This window comes from Amborella trichopoda, chromosome 1, assembly GCF_054954075.1.
Source record: "Amborella trichopoda isolate Santa Cruz 75 chromosome 1, AtrichopodaSantaCruz75HAP2 v2.0, whole genome shotgun sequence".
Lineage (NCBI taxonomy): Eukaryota > Viridiplantae > Streptophyta > Magnoliopsida > Amborellales > Amborellaceae > Amborella > Amborella trichopoda.
The window spans coordinates 58,676,161-58,689,185 of NC_142336.1; the positions used below are offsets into that span (position 1 = coordinate 58,676,161).

At 38.2% G+C, this 13,025-nt stretch overlaps 2 protein-coding genes across 8 annotated transcripts; both read left to right on the top strand.

Annotated features, from left to right (window-relative positions):
* Nucleotides 1-216: 216 nt before the first annotated feature.
* LOC18440671 (Tetratricopeptide repeat (TPR)-like superfamily protein) lies at nucleotides 217-12,053 on the top strand. 7 transcript variants are annotated; one of them, XM_088849449.1, is made up of 5 exons: nucleotides 217-2,738; nucleotides 2,842-2,922; nucleotides 3,072-3,166; nucleotides 6,456-6,548; nucleotides 10,407-12,053. In XM_088849449.1, exon 1 carries the CDS (start codon nucleotides 613-615, stop codon nucleotides 2,464-2,466), a length of 1,854 nt encoding a protein of 617 aa, XP_088705575.1. In that variant the 5' UTR covers nucleotides 217-612; the 3' UTR covers nucleotides 2,467-2,738; nucleotides 2,842-2,922; nucleotides 3,072-3,166; nucleotides 6,456-6,548; nucleotides 10,407-12,053. The 7 variants fall into 7 exon arrangements, with proteins under 7 accessions (XP_088705575.1, XP_088705585.1, XP_088705594.1 ...); XM_088849459.1 differs by having other exon boundaries at nucleotides 2,859-2,937; XM_088849468.1 differs by lacking the exon at nucleotides 10,407-12,053 and having other exon boundaries at nucleotides 2,842-2,937; nucleotides 6,456-6,816.
* Nucleotides 10,551-12,053, top strand: LOC18440670 (FAD-dependent oxidoreductase family protein). The gene has a single exon (XM_006850808.4). The coding sequence runs from the start codon at nucleotides 10,551-10,553 to the stop codon at nucleotides 11,796-11,798; it is 1,248 nt and encodes a 415-aa protein (XP_006850871.1). The 3' UTR covers nucleotides 11,799-12,053.
* Nucleotides 12,054-13,025: the final 972 nt, after the last annotated feature.

A 13,025-nucleotide genomic window follows, 5' to 3' on the forward strand; every position in this document is an offset into this window, starting at 1 on the left:
AGACCATTCTCTCTCTGCCGCCACTTCTCTCGCCCCGCGCCCCTCTCTCCAGACCCGCCCGACCCCCTCTTGTTCCTCTCGCTGGTCCTCTCCAAGAACCCACCTCCCCCCTCCAAATTCCCACTTTCTCTCTCTACAATCTCTGCAAATACACTTCACCACCACCTTCTTTCTATCCACCATTCTATACACCCACCCTCTGCTCTCCAGTTCATTCACTGGGCCTCTCAACAGCCCAACCAAATCCTTACTGCCCATTCTCTCTCTGTATTCATTCACACCCTTTCTCGCTCATATGCTACAAACTCAGCTCGGTTGATCTTAATCCGATTGATCGACCGGAAGTTCCCCAATCTCTTTCCAATCCCTTGCCCCGAGCCCCATTTGCAAATTTCTAGAGCTTTGGTCAAGACCCATCTTCCTGGTTCTTCAGCTCCTGATCTTTTGATACATGTTTATTGCTCTCAGTTCAAGGCACCACTCCAGGCTTTTGAGGCCTTTCGGATCTTTCTCTCTCTCGGGTATGTACCTTCTCTCAAGACCTGTAATTTCTTGTTGAATTCGCTTGTTAAATCAAACGATTTTGATAAGTGTTTCAAGGCTTTCGAGCTTATGTCCACTGCCAGAATCACCCCTGATTCTTATTCTTTTGGTACTCTGATTAATGGGCTTTGTAAGGCAAGGAAACTTGATGATGCACTGAAGATATTTGAGAAAATGGAGAATGGGTCTAACTGTTTTCCAAATGTAATAATGTATAATACTTTGATTGATGGGCTCTGCAAATCTGGGGACTTAGATAAAGCATTTAAATTTAAACAGAGGATGATTGATAAGGGTCTTGATCCTACCATTGTTACTTTTACTGTTCTGATGAATGGGCTTGTGAAAGCTGGGAAAATCGAGGAGGCAAATTTGGTTTTGAAGGAAATGGTTGATAATCGATTTCCTGTCAATGAAATTGCATTTAATGTATTGATTGATGGTTATTGTAAATTAAGGGATATGAAAGAGGCTCTGAAGATAAGGGATCAGATGGTATTAAGTGGAATCTTGCCAAATGGAGCAACTTATAATGCTCTTATTCAGGGGATGTGTGAGATAGGAGAGATAGAACAGGCAGAAATTCTCCTTGAGGAAGTGTTGTCAAAAGGAGTTATCATAAATGCTGGGGCGTTTAATTCGGTAGTTCATGGTTTATGTCAAAAATGCAAGTTGGGTTCGGCTGTTCGGCTTTTTAAGGAAATGTTGTTCCGAGATTTGAGGCCTAATGAGGCCATATGTACAATGCTGCTTGATAAGCTCTGTAAGGAAGGTGATTGCAGAGGAGCTTTGCAATTGTGGTCTAAATTGTCAAAGAAGGGGTTTAGTTCTAACATAGTGACTTCAAATGCACTCATTAATGGGCTGTGTAGACCTGGTAATATGAAGGAGGCAGTTAGGCTCCTAAAAGAAATGCTTGAAAGGGGCATGGTGCTTGACCATGTAACTTACAATACTCTGATTATGGGTTGTTGTAGAGAGAAAAAAATTGACGAAGCTTTTAAGCTCAGGGATGATATGATCAAGAAGGGTATAAAGCCCGATCGTTTCACTTATAATGCGATCCTATATGGAAATTGCTTGTTGGGTAAGATGCAAGAAGCTGAAGTAGTTTGGAAGGAATGCTTGGAAGCTGGTTTGGTGCCTGATGTGTTTATGTATGGGACAATCATAGATGGATATTGCAAGGTTCAGAAAATGGAAGAGGCAAAACGGCATTTTAAGGAGATGGATGGTCCAGGGTTAGAGGCTAATGATGTTGTGTACAATAGTTTGATTGGTGGGTATTGTAAAATGGGGAACTTGTCTGGGGCTTTCAAGCTCTGCGATGAAATGAAGGGTAGGGGCATAGCACCAACACCTGTGACCCATTCATCCCTCATTGATGGTATGTGCAACATTGGCAATGTTGAAGAGGCAAGGAACTATCTGATTGATATTCAAAATAGTGGTTTTGCACCAGATATCATATGCTACACTGCACTAATTGGTGGATATTGTAAATTGGGCAAGATGGAGGAGGCAGATGCTGTATTTCAAGAGATGCAGGGATATGCTTTAGTCCCTAATAAGATCACTTACACTGTTATGATTGACGGGTACTGCAAGGTTGGTCTATTGAGAGAAGCTCTCAAGGTTTTAGATGAGATGATGGAAAAGGGTGTTGCCCCTGACCTCGTCACTTATAATGCATTGATTTATGGGTTTTGTAAGGAAGGAAATATGGATGGGGCCTTTAAAATCTGTGATCAGATGTCACAGAGAGGTCTGGTTTTTGATGATGTTAGTTACACTACCTTGGTCCATTGGTTGCATGATTCTGGTCATCAATATGAAGCTAGTTTAATATCTAAAGAGATGATGGTTCAAGGTGTTGTTCCTGGGCATAATAATCCAGTTTTCTCTGCTGGCAATCCTTCATAAGCAGCAATGGAATTTCAGAACTCAAAATAGTGGTATGCTATGCATAAAACCTCAGTATATGCTTAGACTTCCTTAATCCTCAAGGATACCAGCGATATTTGGGGTCACCGGATTCTTTGATTTCTGAGGGGAAGGCTCCTGAAAATTGCTATCATTCCCCTGATTTGTCTGCCTTGGCGTTTATATCAGCGGGAGCATTGAATGAAATGTCAATACTGCAGATTGTTCAAAGAAAAGGAGAAAGAATCTATACCTGCAACTTCCATGCAAAGGTAATTATTACCAAATACGTGACCTGCTACTGATTTCTATGGGGAATTACTTCCTTACTGGTTCCAACCTTAAGGAGGTGTTGCTTCTCTTTCTCATGTACAGTCTTTTGGTGGGCTCAGGTGGTGCAAAATTATGAATGGTGGATCAACATTTGTCTAATGTTCAGTCAACAATTGCCTACAGGTTAGTTTGTTTCAGGTATTTCTCTCTGTCATTTCATAAATTAACTGCAACTGGTGTCCTTTGTTTAATATTATTTGCATTCTTTGCTGAAATGTTAAGGCCTTACATTTTTCCATGTTATCCTGATGTATCAACACTTTCGATGACAGTTGCAGGCTCCATTCATTCTAGATAGTCTCATGCCTTAAAGTTGCCTGCTGGCAGCAGTCAAGCTCTTTTCTCATATGATTGACGCCATCACCAGGTTTTATACTCTTGTCCACTTGCTCCATTTTTCATGAAGATTTTGAGTTTTAGAATTACCTTCTTGGGGCCACTGGATCCTATTGGAACATGCTTTGTAAACACAGAATCCATTTTTGTTCTTTTTGTTCTTATATAATTTGCATATAAAGGTGTTAACTTGTTTACAATTCACTTGTCATACTAAAGTATGACTCATTTATCAAATTCAAGTATGGATTAGAGGCACTGTAAGAGAGCAGTTGGAAGCAAATCTGTACTTTGCTATAACTTTATCTGTTGTTGGACCATCTAAATTCATTGATCCACTGTCTCAATGTTTATCAGTCATGGAATGTTAGATCTTTTGTTTTTTTTGAGAAAAGGTTAACTTCATTGAGAATGAATGAATTGCAATATATCTAATCCTAAAGAAGATAGTCCCACAGGTTGGGTGCTCAGACTACAAGAGAGACAGAAAGAAAAGATAAAAGAAGTGATAGAGTTAGGGGGAGAGACGAAGAGAAGAGGAAAAAAAGGCAAAAGAAAAAGAAAATACATGAGAATAAAAGATGCAAATTCGAAATGAGTAACTGAATGCCATAAGGTTAGAGGAAAGGCCCTCCAGTAGTGGTAGCAATTGTTAGGCCTCTGTAGTATAATCAGTAGTGAGTTTTGGACCTTGGCAGCCGACAAAAGATCTGATGAGAGCTTCAAACCACTAGAAGCAGGTAAAGAAACAATTGACTTTGAGATAATCAGTAGTGAGGTTTGGACCTCAGCATCTGACAAAAAGATCTTATGAGAGCTTCAAACCGCTGCAAGATGGTAAAGAAGCAATTGACTATGATTTGTGGTGGCGATTTCTGATTTCTGGTGATGAAGAGATCAAACAGCAGCATGGAGTGTAGCGCGCCAAGGAGGTTGAATTAGCAGGTTCCAATATAGATGAAAATCCAGCGGACAACAACAGACCACAGCGTGATATTCTTCCCTGTATAGACTAAACCCAATTCTTTGAGATGAGAGTAGATAGGAGGCAAGTGCAAATGGAGAGGATGAGAAAGAGAGTGTATGACCATCCCTAGATATTCAATTCCCACTACTAAGAGCAGAGAGTGAATAGGTAAAGGAAGAAAATAGACAGGATGAGACAAAGATTATATGAAGGTGGCTGTGGTGGGTTAAATACAGGGAGAGATTGTACCCAACTTGGATAAAGTAGAGGGGCTACAGTGAATACAGTGAATACAGTGAAAAGAAGATTGGAGCTAGAGATAGAAAAAGGAAGGAAGAAGAATAAAGGTGAGTGGGAGCACATCAATTGAGATAGAGATTTAGAAAGACAAAATTTGGGGAAAGAGACGGAAGAAGAGACTGAGGTTGTGGGGGAAAAGTTACAGAGGTGCATACCTTAGAATAAACTCTGATCGAGGCATAGTCTTCAGCAACCGGGGCTGTTGATGAAGAGGTAACGACAGGGACCAGATGGCTAATATATGTGAGGGCCCACTGGCATGAAGCGAAGCAAGTTGCCCCAATAATCAGAAAGAAACAAACCTCATAAAAGATTTTTTTTTTTTTGTGGAGAAGAGGGTGACATGGGTAAGAAGAAAGAGTTGGGGAGAAGAAAAGAAAGAGAAAGATGAGGAGATCATGTAGTTTGCCTATTCGATAGACCGAAATAGGTTTCTTCCCATGCCAATCGATGAGCTGTTTAAATGCTTCCCCGAGAATTTGTGAAAGGATGCCTTGTCAAGGGATACCAGTAGAGTAAGCCAATGTTGAACAGTTGAGGGAGCCAAGACTGCAGGTCGTAGATGCGAGACTCACTGTGAAACAATGTATCAAAAAGCGCTAGGTGGGTCACCACTTTCCATGACACCCTTTATCAATTTGGCCTTTCAGTGAAGGTATTCTATATTTCCCTGTGCCAAAAGATAGGACATGGTTACTATCTATATGGTTAAATACTTTTGCATGCCTCTTGCGGCTTTCCACATGACATAGAACCATATTTGGATTCCAAAGAAAAATAGCCTAATGCTCAGTATCAAGTAGCAAGCAATGGCTGTTCATGGTGTTTATTTATGCTCTTTAATAATAGGATCTGTGTATAGCCAGGGACATAGGGTATATCTTGTTTAGATCTTTTTTGTTGTACTTTATCAAAAAAAAAAAAGATTTTTTGTTGTATAGATCTTATGTAATTCCTACTGGAACAGTTATATATTTATGAAAGAAATGATAGGCTAGAAGAGGGATGGCAAGCTATATATAATGTTAAAAAATGGGTGTGAAGTTGTGGACATCTGCTTGTCATGAGATACTTTATAGCTAAGACAGATAGAGTTTTGAAATGGTCGACTTACTGGTATCCATATGCGTCAATACTAAATCAATACTGCTTATTCTTAGGAATCTTTTTTATTTTCTTTTTTTTTATAAGATATTCTTAGGATAGGATAGTTATAAACTCAAAACTAAGAGCAAATGTTATTGTAAGATAAATAAAAAATTAAATTGTGTAGTATAATATAACATACCTAAAATTCTGATGTCTGATGTGAAATATATAGTTTCATGTTCTTAAGTCTTTGGCGTAGTAGACGTATTGGTTTGGGTGAGGGAGGTCAAGGGTCCGAACCCTTGAAGTTGGTCCTGAAAGACGCAAACAGACTACTTTAGCCTTCATTTTTGAAATGTTTAGTTTGGTTATCTAAGTTAGAATGTGAAAATTCTAAATTATATGTCTAGGGCAGGTAATGTGATGTATGTAGAGTTTAATGTGAACATAATTCTTATGTAATAGAGATATAAAATACACCGTTGTAGTATTTCAATTTTGTGCATCTATGTGTGCTTGCATGTGTGTGAAAATAATGTGTATATATCAATTTGACTAATAGGATGCTCATCTATATCTCTTTTGTGAGTTTCCGGAAATGCTAAGTAACATGCTCCGGAGTCTATACAACACTTATATCTGTTGTATTTCTTTCTGAATTTGGGCAGGATGTTTTTTAGGCATTAGATTTTTAGCAGATGGTGATTTCTCTTGTTGTTCGTTTTCTTTTTCGTGAGATTCATTAAAGCAAATATACTTCCACTCTTGGAACCAGCTTGGTTACAATGTAATAACATATTAACATCCCATGCCTGGTACCCAAACCTATGGTTCATGAAAAATTTCCTTTGTTATTGTAGTTTTTTTTTGTTATATGTTTATAGGTAAATTTCCTTTGTTATTGTAGTTTTTTTTTGTTATATGTTTATAGGTTGTGCCTTCACCTCAAGATTTGTTTTTGTAGGTTTTATTTCAACCATGTTATATTCCCAGACTTGCAACTGTACAAAATTTTTGCCACTCGATTGTCACAGTGTAAAAAGATGAGCTTCTCGAAGTAAGAAAATAGAATTTTTTTTACATACTAAACTTCAAATGTGTGCTTATACATTTCTCTTACTGATGTTTTTCTGATAAATAATCATTTTACATTGAGAATCCGCATTTGATACTTAATAAAGCTGCCAAAATATCCTAGAGCAGTTTATGACTCTTTCTATTGAAGGAATCGTGTCGATAAGTGATTGAAGTTGCTTTGTCCTTGAATATATTTTTGTTGTGGAATTGTACAATAAAATTTACAGTGTTTTTTTCCTTGTGGTCTTTATGGACGCATCTTTGGTTTATATTGGGGTTTAAGCCCTGTTCTTGCGATGCTTAACCCCCATTATTGTGAACTCAATGTTTTTCTGAACAAATTGTTTCTTAGACATGGTATGATCTACTCTGTATTTCACTAGGAGTACATGAAAGCCTATAGATTTCTGTATGTAGAAAGAAGTTATTCTTTGAAGCATAACTCAAAGTTGTATATCATCTTCCCACTTGAAAGGAAGTTATGGGGTGCAAAGAGTTAAATAGTATTTTAGATAGAGTTTTTAAACTCCAAAATTTAGAGATTCAGGGGATTGGCGTCTCAAATGACCAGTTATTGCAAGTTGATGCTCAATAACAAAATTTGATCCTAAAACCCAGACCTCGCAAACAATGATTTGACCCTTGGTCACCTGTTAAGGGCATCAGAGCTGTGGCACTATGATCTTGGGTTAGAATCCAAACTTCCATATTGAGAAAGAAAGAGAGAAAAAACATAAGGAACCCCAAACCCAAGTGATGGGGGCTAGACTGGTCACCACAAGGGTGTTGCTAAAATTTATGGCATCGACTGAAATAATAGCTTAATTTTACAGCCAATGCGACAAGCACCCATTAAATTGTAGGCACAGATTTTGGATTTCTGGTTCCTCTGGACTTGACTTGAATTCAAATGTGTTATGTTCAGAGTGAGAAGCATCTTCAATTTTCCAGGTCTTGAAATGTATGTAAATATTTTCGTCCAAAAATTCAACAATTTTTCCTTTTTTTTTTTTTTTTGAGATTGATAAATTGTGCTTAAATGTAGATCTCCCATAATAATATAGGATAACCAGAAGTTTATATCAGTAGTTTGTTTTTTTTTTTGCCCCCTTCAATAATTTATTTCATTTTTTTGACTTCCTCGAAGTTTTTCATAAAACATGGTATTGAAAATCTCAATAGAAACTTGGTAAAAATTTTCTAAAAATGAGGGATTTATCAAAATTGTAGCAAGAATATAAATGCTATGTAAATGACCACATATGCAAAAGGCAACTAAGATCAATCCAAGTTGGTATTCTTAAATCGTATATTTGTTTATTTTCAAGGAAGAGAAAAACTTCATCATCTTTGAGGATTTTGAATAATTCGTCTTTGAATTTTCTTGTTGTATAAATTTCGTATACTTGTATATTTTTTTAGGATTGATTCAAAGTTTCTATTCACCATTCAAAAAGAAAAGAAACAGAGAATGATCTCATCATCTTTGAGGATTTCCCCTTCTCTGTTTTTGAGGGTATTGTAAGGTTCACTCCTGTTGGTTCATCAGTATCTCTCTCTTATACACACATGGAAGAGATTTGTAAACCAGTGTTTAAAAATTTGCCAATCTGAGGACTTGTAGGATCAATAGCCGAGTGATTACAGTCAGGAAAACTCCAGAATAATGCCCGAGTCGCCGTTTTTACATTTAGAAAGATCTTTTCTCATTAAAAGTGCTGTCCGAATCCGGGCTCAACTGAGTCGGAGCCTCGCACTCGACTGGGCATCGGTAAGTTGGAGCAGGAGCACCACTCTTTGAACAATGTTTAAAGCTTACATAGGCCTGTATTTTACTGATATCAAGTCAAGAGGGTAATAATCATGTACCATTTAACATGTTTGATAAGTACGATTTTTAGTGAGAATGCTCAATCGTACATATCAACAAGTAAATCTATGGATTCAACATGTCAATGTACTTCTGCGGGAGCAAATTGTACGCATGCTTCCCCTCGTAAAAAACATGGAGGATTTTTTTTAAAATGAAAATTTGGATAATATCTTGGAATTGCCATATTTGAAAAATAGAAAATTTTGACTCCCTAAAGTTATCCATCTGTTCTTTTTTTTATTAAGTTTTTGGGTCTTTAGGGGAATTTACCAAAATACGCCTAAGAGATTAATGGAAACTAACTATCATATATTTTACTCATTTTTTATTTAAGTTAAAAAATTTCATCAAAAGACACACGATCATGAGATCATGAGTTGAAATAGTTGGAAAGGAGCGAAATCTTAAATAGTTAAAATTATAAGTGATATATTTCCAAGGGGTGGGGCATGGGTATTTAGCACAGCGGATGCCGCTACCTAACGTCTCGGTCTCCATTCCTATCATTAACATATAAAAAAGAAGAAGATAGATTTCCTTTTTTAGTATCAGTTGTTGGGTATTAGTTTACATCCACAAAAGTTGGCCCCCAAGGGAACAAGTGTACAATTTGCTCATGTGGCAGCATATAATAATCTATTGGTATTGTATACAATGAGATCAGATCACAATAACTTACCACCATCCCATCCCATGTGCACTATCACACAGGTTTAGAAAATTTCTTTTGAAGTTTGAGCTTGGTCAAAGGAATAAATACGACCATCTAATTTCACATCTAATGGTCAAGGTTAATTGTGACCTGTTGTACGAAAGTTAAATAGTCTCGTCTTTTTCTAGTCTCTCTTTCAACTCATGCAAAATAATTTCCTCTAAGGAATGAGGACATTAGCTCTAGAAGGTCACAATCAAGTAAAAAGGAAAAAAACAATTAAAAAATAAGATTAGAAACATCAAGTATGCATAAGCGAGTCCATTTTATATGCAAGTAATCCCACTAAATTTGGGCCAATTATTGGTTTTTTAGGTACGTAACGTTTGCAAGGATTATAAAAAACTTAAAAAAAAAAATCCTATAAGCTCAATGAAATTTAAAATATTTTTTCATGCACACACTGTAATTTGGTATATATATTAACAAATGATGACAACATCACCATTAATCTAATTACTAGTATTAAATTATAAGAAAAAGAGGTCAGGAATCTTCCTTGCTCTTTCTGCAAGGTGTCTGTTTCTGTGTAGATAGTGCCGCGGCATGCCTCACGAGGCGTTGTCCAATCTCGACTCAAAAGTGCCCTTGTTTTTAACTGGAAATTACCACTGTAGCAATCAATGACCCCTAAAATATCTCCAACTTTCCATGATAGTGTTCAGATAATTTTGAACGAATTCAAGAGCTGGTAGTTTCTTATTAAATGTTTTGGGGGATGATAAATTGGAACAGGTTAATGTAAGGCCGTGGTTTTCTAAAGCCGCAGATTAGATTTGACCGCAATTTGCAGTTCTAAAGTCGGAGAACCGCGAAATTAATCATCTTGACTTCGACAATTATGGATACGAGTCAAAAAGGGTGGATTAGATTTCACCGCAATTTGCAGTTCCAATGTCGAAGAACCGCAAAATTAATCATCTTGATTTCAACAATTATGGATATGAGTAAAAAGAAGGGGATTTCAAGGCTGAGTACAATGAATCTTTAATGCATTTATTTATGGACCGTCATCTGCGAAATGTTAGTCATTTTTTGAGCTTTCAAATTTTATAATTAGGAGCAGAAATAAATTTTCATGCTATAGTAGCAATTTTCGATACCGAAATATTATATTCTAGTAGCTTTGCTTTTTAACTGAAAGCCTGGACAATCCTGATGGTCTTACAAATTCCATAAAGTGTAATCTTGTAAATGTCTTGAAGACCAAGGGCAACCACGTAATCTGCTTCTAATGGTTTTCTATTCAAAAGTCTACATAAGGAGGAGGAGACCATGCTACTTTCCAACAACAAAGAAAGAGTGGAGGAGTATCTGCTTTAGCACTGGTTTGGGATCATATCGTTTTCATACTCTAGCATCCAAATCATCAAACAGCGTACATAATTGAGAGAGATATGGAACATCAGAACAGAGTGTTTGATGTGATCGTCGTCGGCGCTGGGATCATGGGGAGCTCGGCCGCCTACCACCTTGCTAAATGCTCTCAGAATGTCCTCCTCCTTGAGCAATTCGACTTCCTCCACCAGCGTGGTTCTTCTCACGGTGAATCCCGCACCCTCCGCCTCACGTACCCCGAACCGTACTACCCTGGCATGGTCCATGAATCACTGGACCTTTGGGAGCAAGCGCAATTGGAATCTGGTTTACGAGTCTTTACTGAAACCCGTCACCTTGACTTGGGTCCTGTAGAAAATAGGAGCCTTGGAGCAGTCATTGAGGTTTGTCGAGCCAAATCGATGGCTCACCAACTTCTTGATTCAAAACAAGTTGGAGAACTTTTCCAGCAAGTTTTTGACTTGCCAGAAAACTGGGTTGGTTTGGTCACAAAAGGCGGATTCATTAAGCCAACGAAGGCAGTTTCTATGTTCCAATCGCTAGCCATGCGGAGAGGCGCTATACTGAAAGACAACACAGAGGTCCTTGACATAGAAAGAGAGAGCAGGGGCGGGGGCGGGGGCGGGGGCGTGAGGGTGATTTCGACCAAGGGCATGTTCACAAGCAAGAAGTGTGTGGTTACTGTTGGTGCTTGGGCATCCAGGCTTGCGAAGAGGGTCAGTGGGATCGAATTGCCAATTCGACCATTGCACACTACAGTAGGGTATTGGAGGGTGAGACCAGAATTTTGGCCAGAATTCTTACCGGAAAATGGTTTCCCGACATTCGCATGCTATGACAAGGATTACATATATGGTACTCCCATGTCTGAGTTTCCTGGTCTAGTCAAGATAGCATTGCATGGTGGTTATGCTTGTGACCCTGACACTAGGGAGTGCACCCCTGACTTGGCTTCACTAGAGAAGGTGGTGGGCCCATGGGTGCGGGCCCTGTTCAGGGACAGAGTCGAGGCCGAAAAACCGGCTTTGGGTCAGGCTTGCATGTATTCGATGACCCCAGACGAAGACTTCGTGATAGATTTTTTCGGGGGCGATTTTGGAAAAGATGTGGTTTTGGCGTCTGGGTTCTCTGGCCATGGGTTCAAGATGGCACCTGTGGTGGCTAGGGTTGTGACTGACTTGGTGCTCAAGGGGGAGGCTGAGGGTGTGGAGCTTGACTACTTTAAGATGAGGAGGTTTGAGGATAATCCTAAGGGAAATCCCAAGGTATTTGAAGACCAGGTCTCATCTTATCTTGAATCCAACTGAAGGGAAGTGGTGTTATGGTGCATGATGTATGGTACACCACAGGGATATCTACTGTCTGTTTCAATGATAGGCACTCGATTTTCGGTTCTGTTAATCTCCACCATCCTTCATCAAGAATGGATGGTGGATGTGGCACTGGTATGTACCATCATCAACCACATACCACTATTTTATGGTGTGAGTTCCCCTGTCTAAATCCTCTTCAATTGGATTACTCCATTGATTACCAATAATATGGTTTTCATTGTTATCTTTTATCTTGGTTCTTTTCATCCCATTCTTCCTACCTTTGTGGCTTGGTTTTGAAATAATGGGAGTGCTTTTGATGTTTTTGGGACATATTTAAAGTTCAAAATTTGTAATTACTTTTGAGGAGTATTTGAAGTTTGGAATTTTAACATTTGGATTTATAATTACTTTTGATGTTTTTGGGACATATTTAAAGTTCAAAATTTGTAATTGCTTTTTGAGTAGTATTGGAAGTTTGAATTTTTACACTAGCAACCAGTGTTTAAAAACCAGGAATCAGGTGGCATCTGTTAATTTGATTCGGTTAGCTGACTCCGATTTTAGGAAAAAAAAATTGCCCAAAAAAAATGTTAAACTAGGAAAAAAAAACATGGAAAGAAAAAACTACTAGGAAGTCGGGAGAAGTCAGAATTGCCAAAGTCCCTATAATGAACTCAGTGGGTTTCTGCAATGAACGGCCTCCAACATGGGGTGATGCCCTAGTTTGGAAACATTTGGAACTAGGGGATCCCCAATTCTAGGCCAATTCATATGATTACGAGTGTGTGCAACCAATGTTGTAAGACATGGATCGGTCACTCCATTTACCTATCTGCAACAGTCGAATTGGGCTGAGATTATCCTATGGGTTGTTGAGATTATCATCAACATAGCTTTTTTCCAACTATTTGGGATCATCTACACGAATTCCGGTATGTTATCATGCTCTATCAAAGGTCATACCATCAGTGAGACCAAAAGTCTCCATATCTTTTCTTACTATCTTGAATCATGTCTTTTTGGGCTTATCTTTTACGTTTTTTAGCCTTCTATTTGAACCAACTCGCACCTCCTAAAAAGTCTTGTATTGGGTCTATGTTGTACATTTTTAGCCCACCTAACTCTACTTTCTTTCATCTTATCACTTATTAGAGCCACACCTAAGCTCTCGTTAATGTATTTATTTTAAATTATATCTATTTTTGTCTTGTCACTCAT

Excerpts from the sequence above, each read along its gene's own strand:
- LOC18440671 (XM_088849449.1), top strand. The coding sequence starts at position 613 with ATGTCCACTGCCAGAATCACCCCTGATTCTTATTCTTTTGGTACTCTG.
- LOC18440670 (XM_006850808.4), top strand. The coding sequence starts at position 10,551 with ATGGAACATCAGAACAGAGTGTTTGATGTGATCGTCGTCGGCGCTGGG.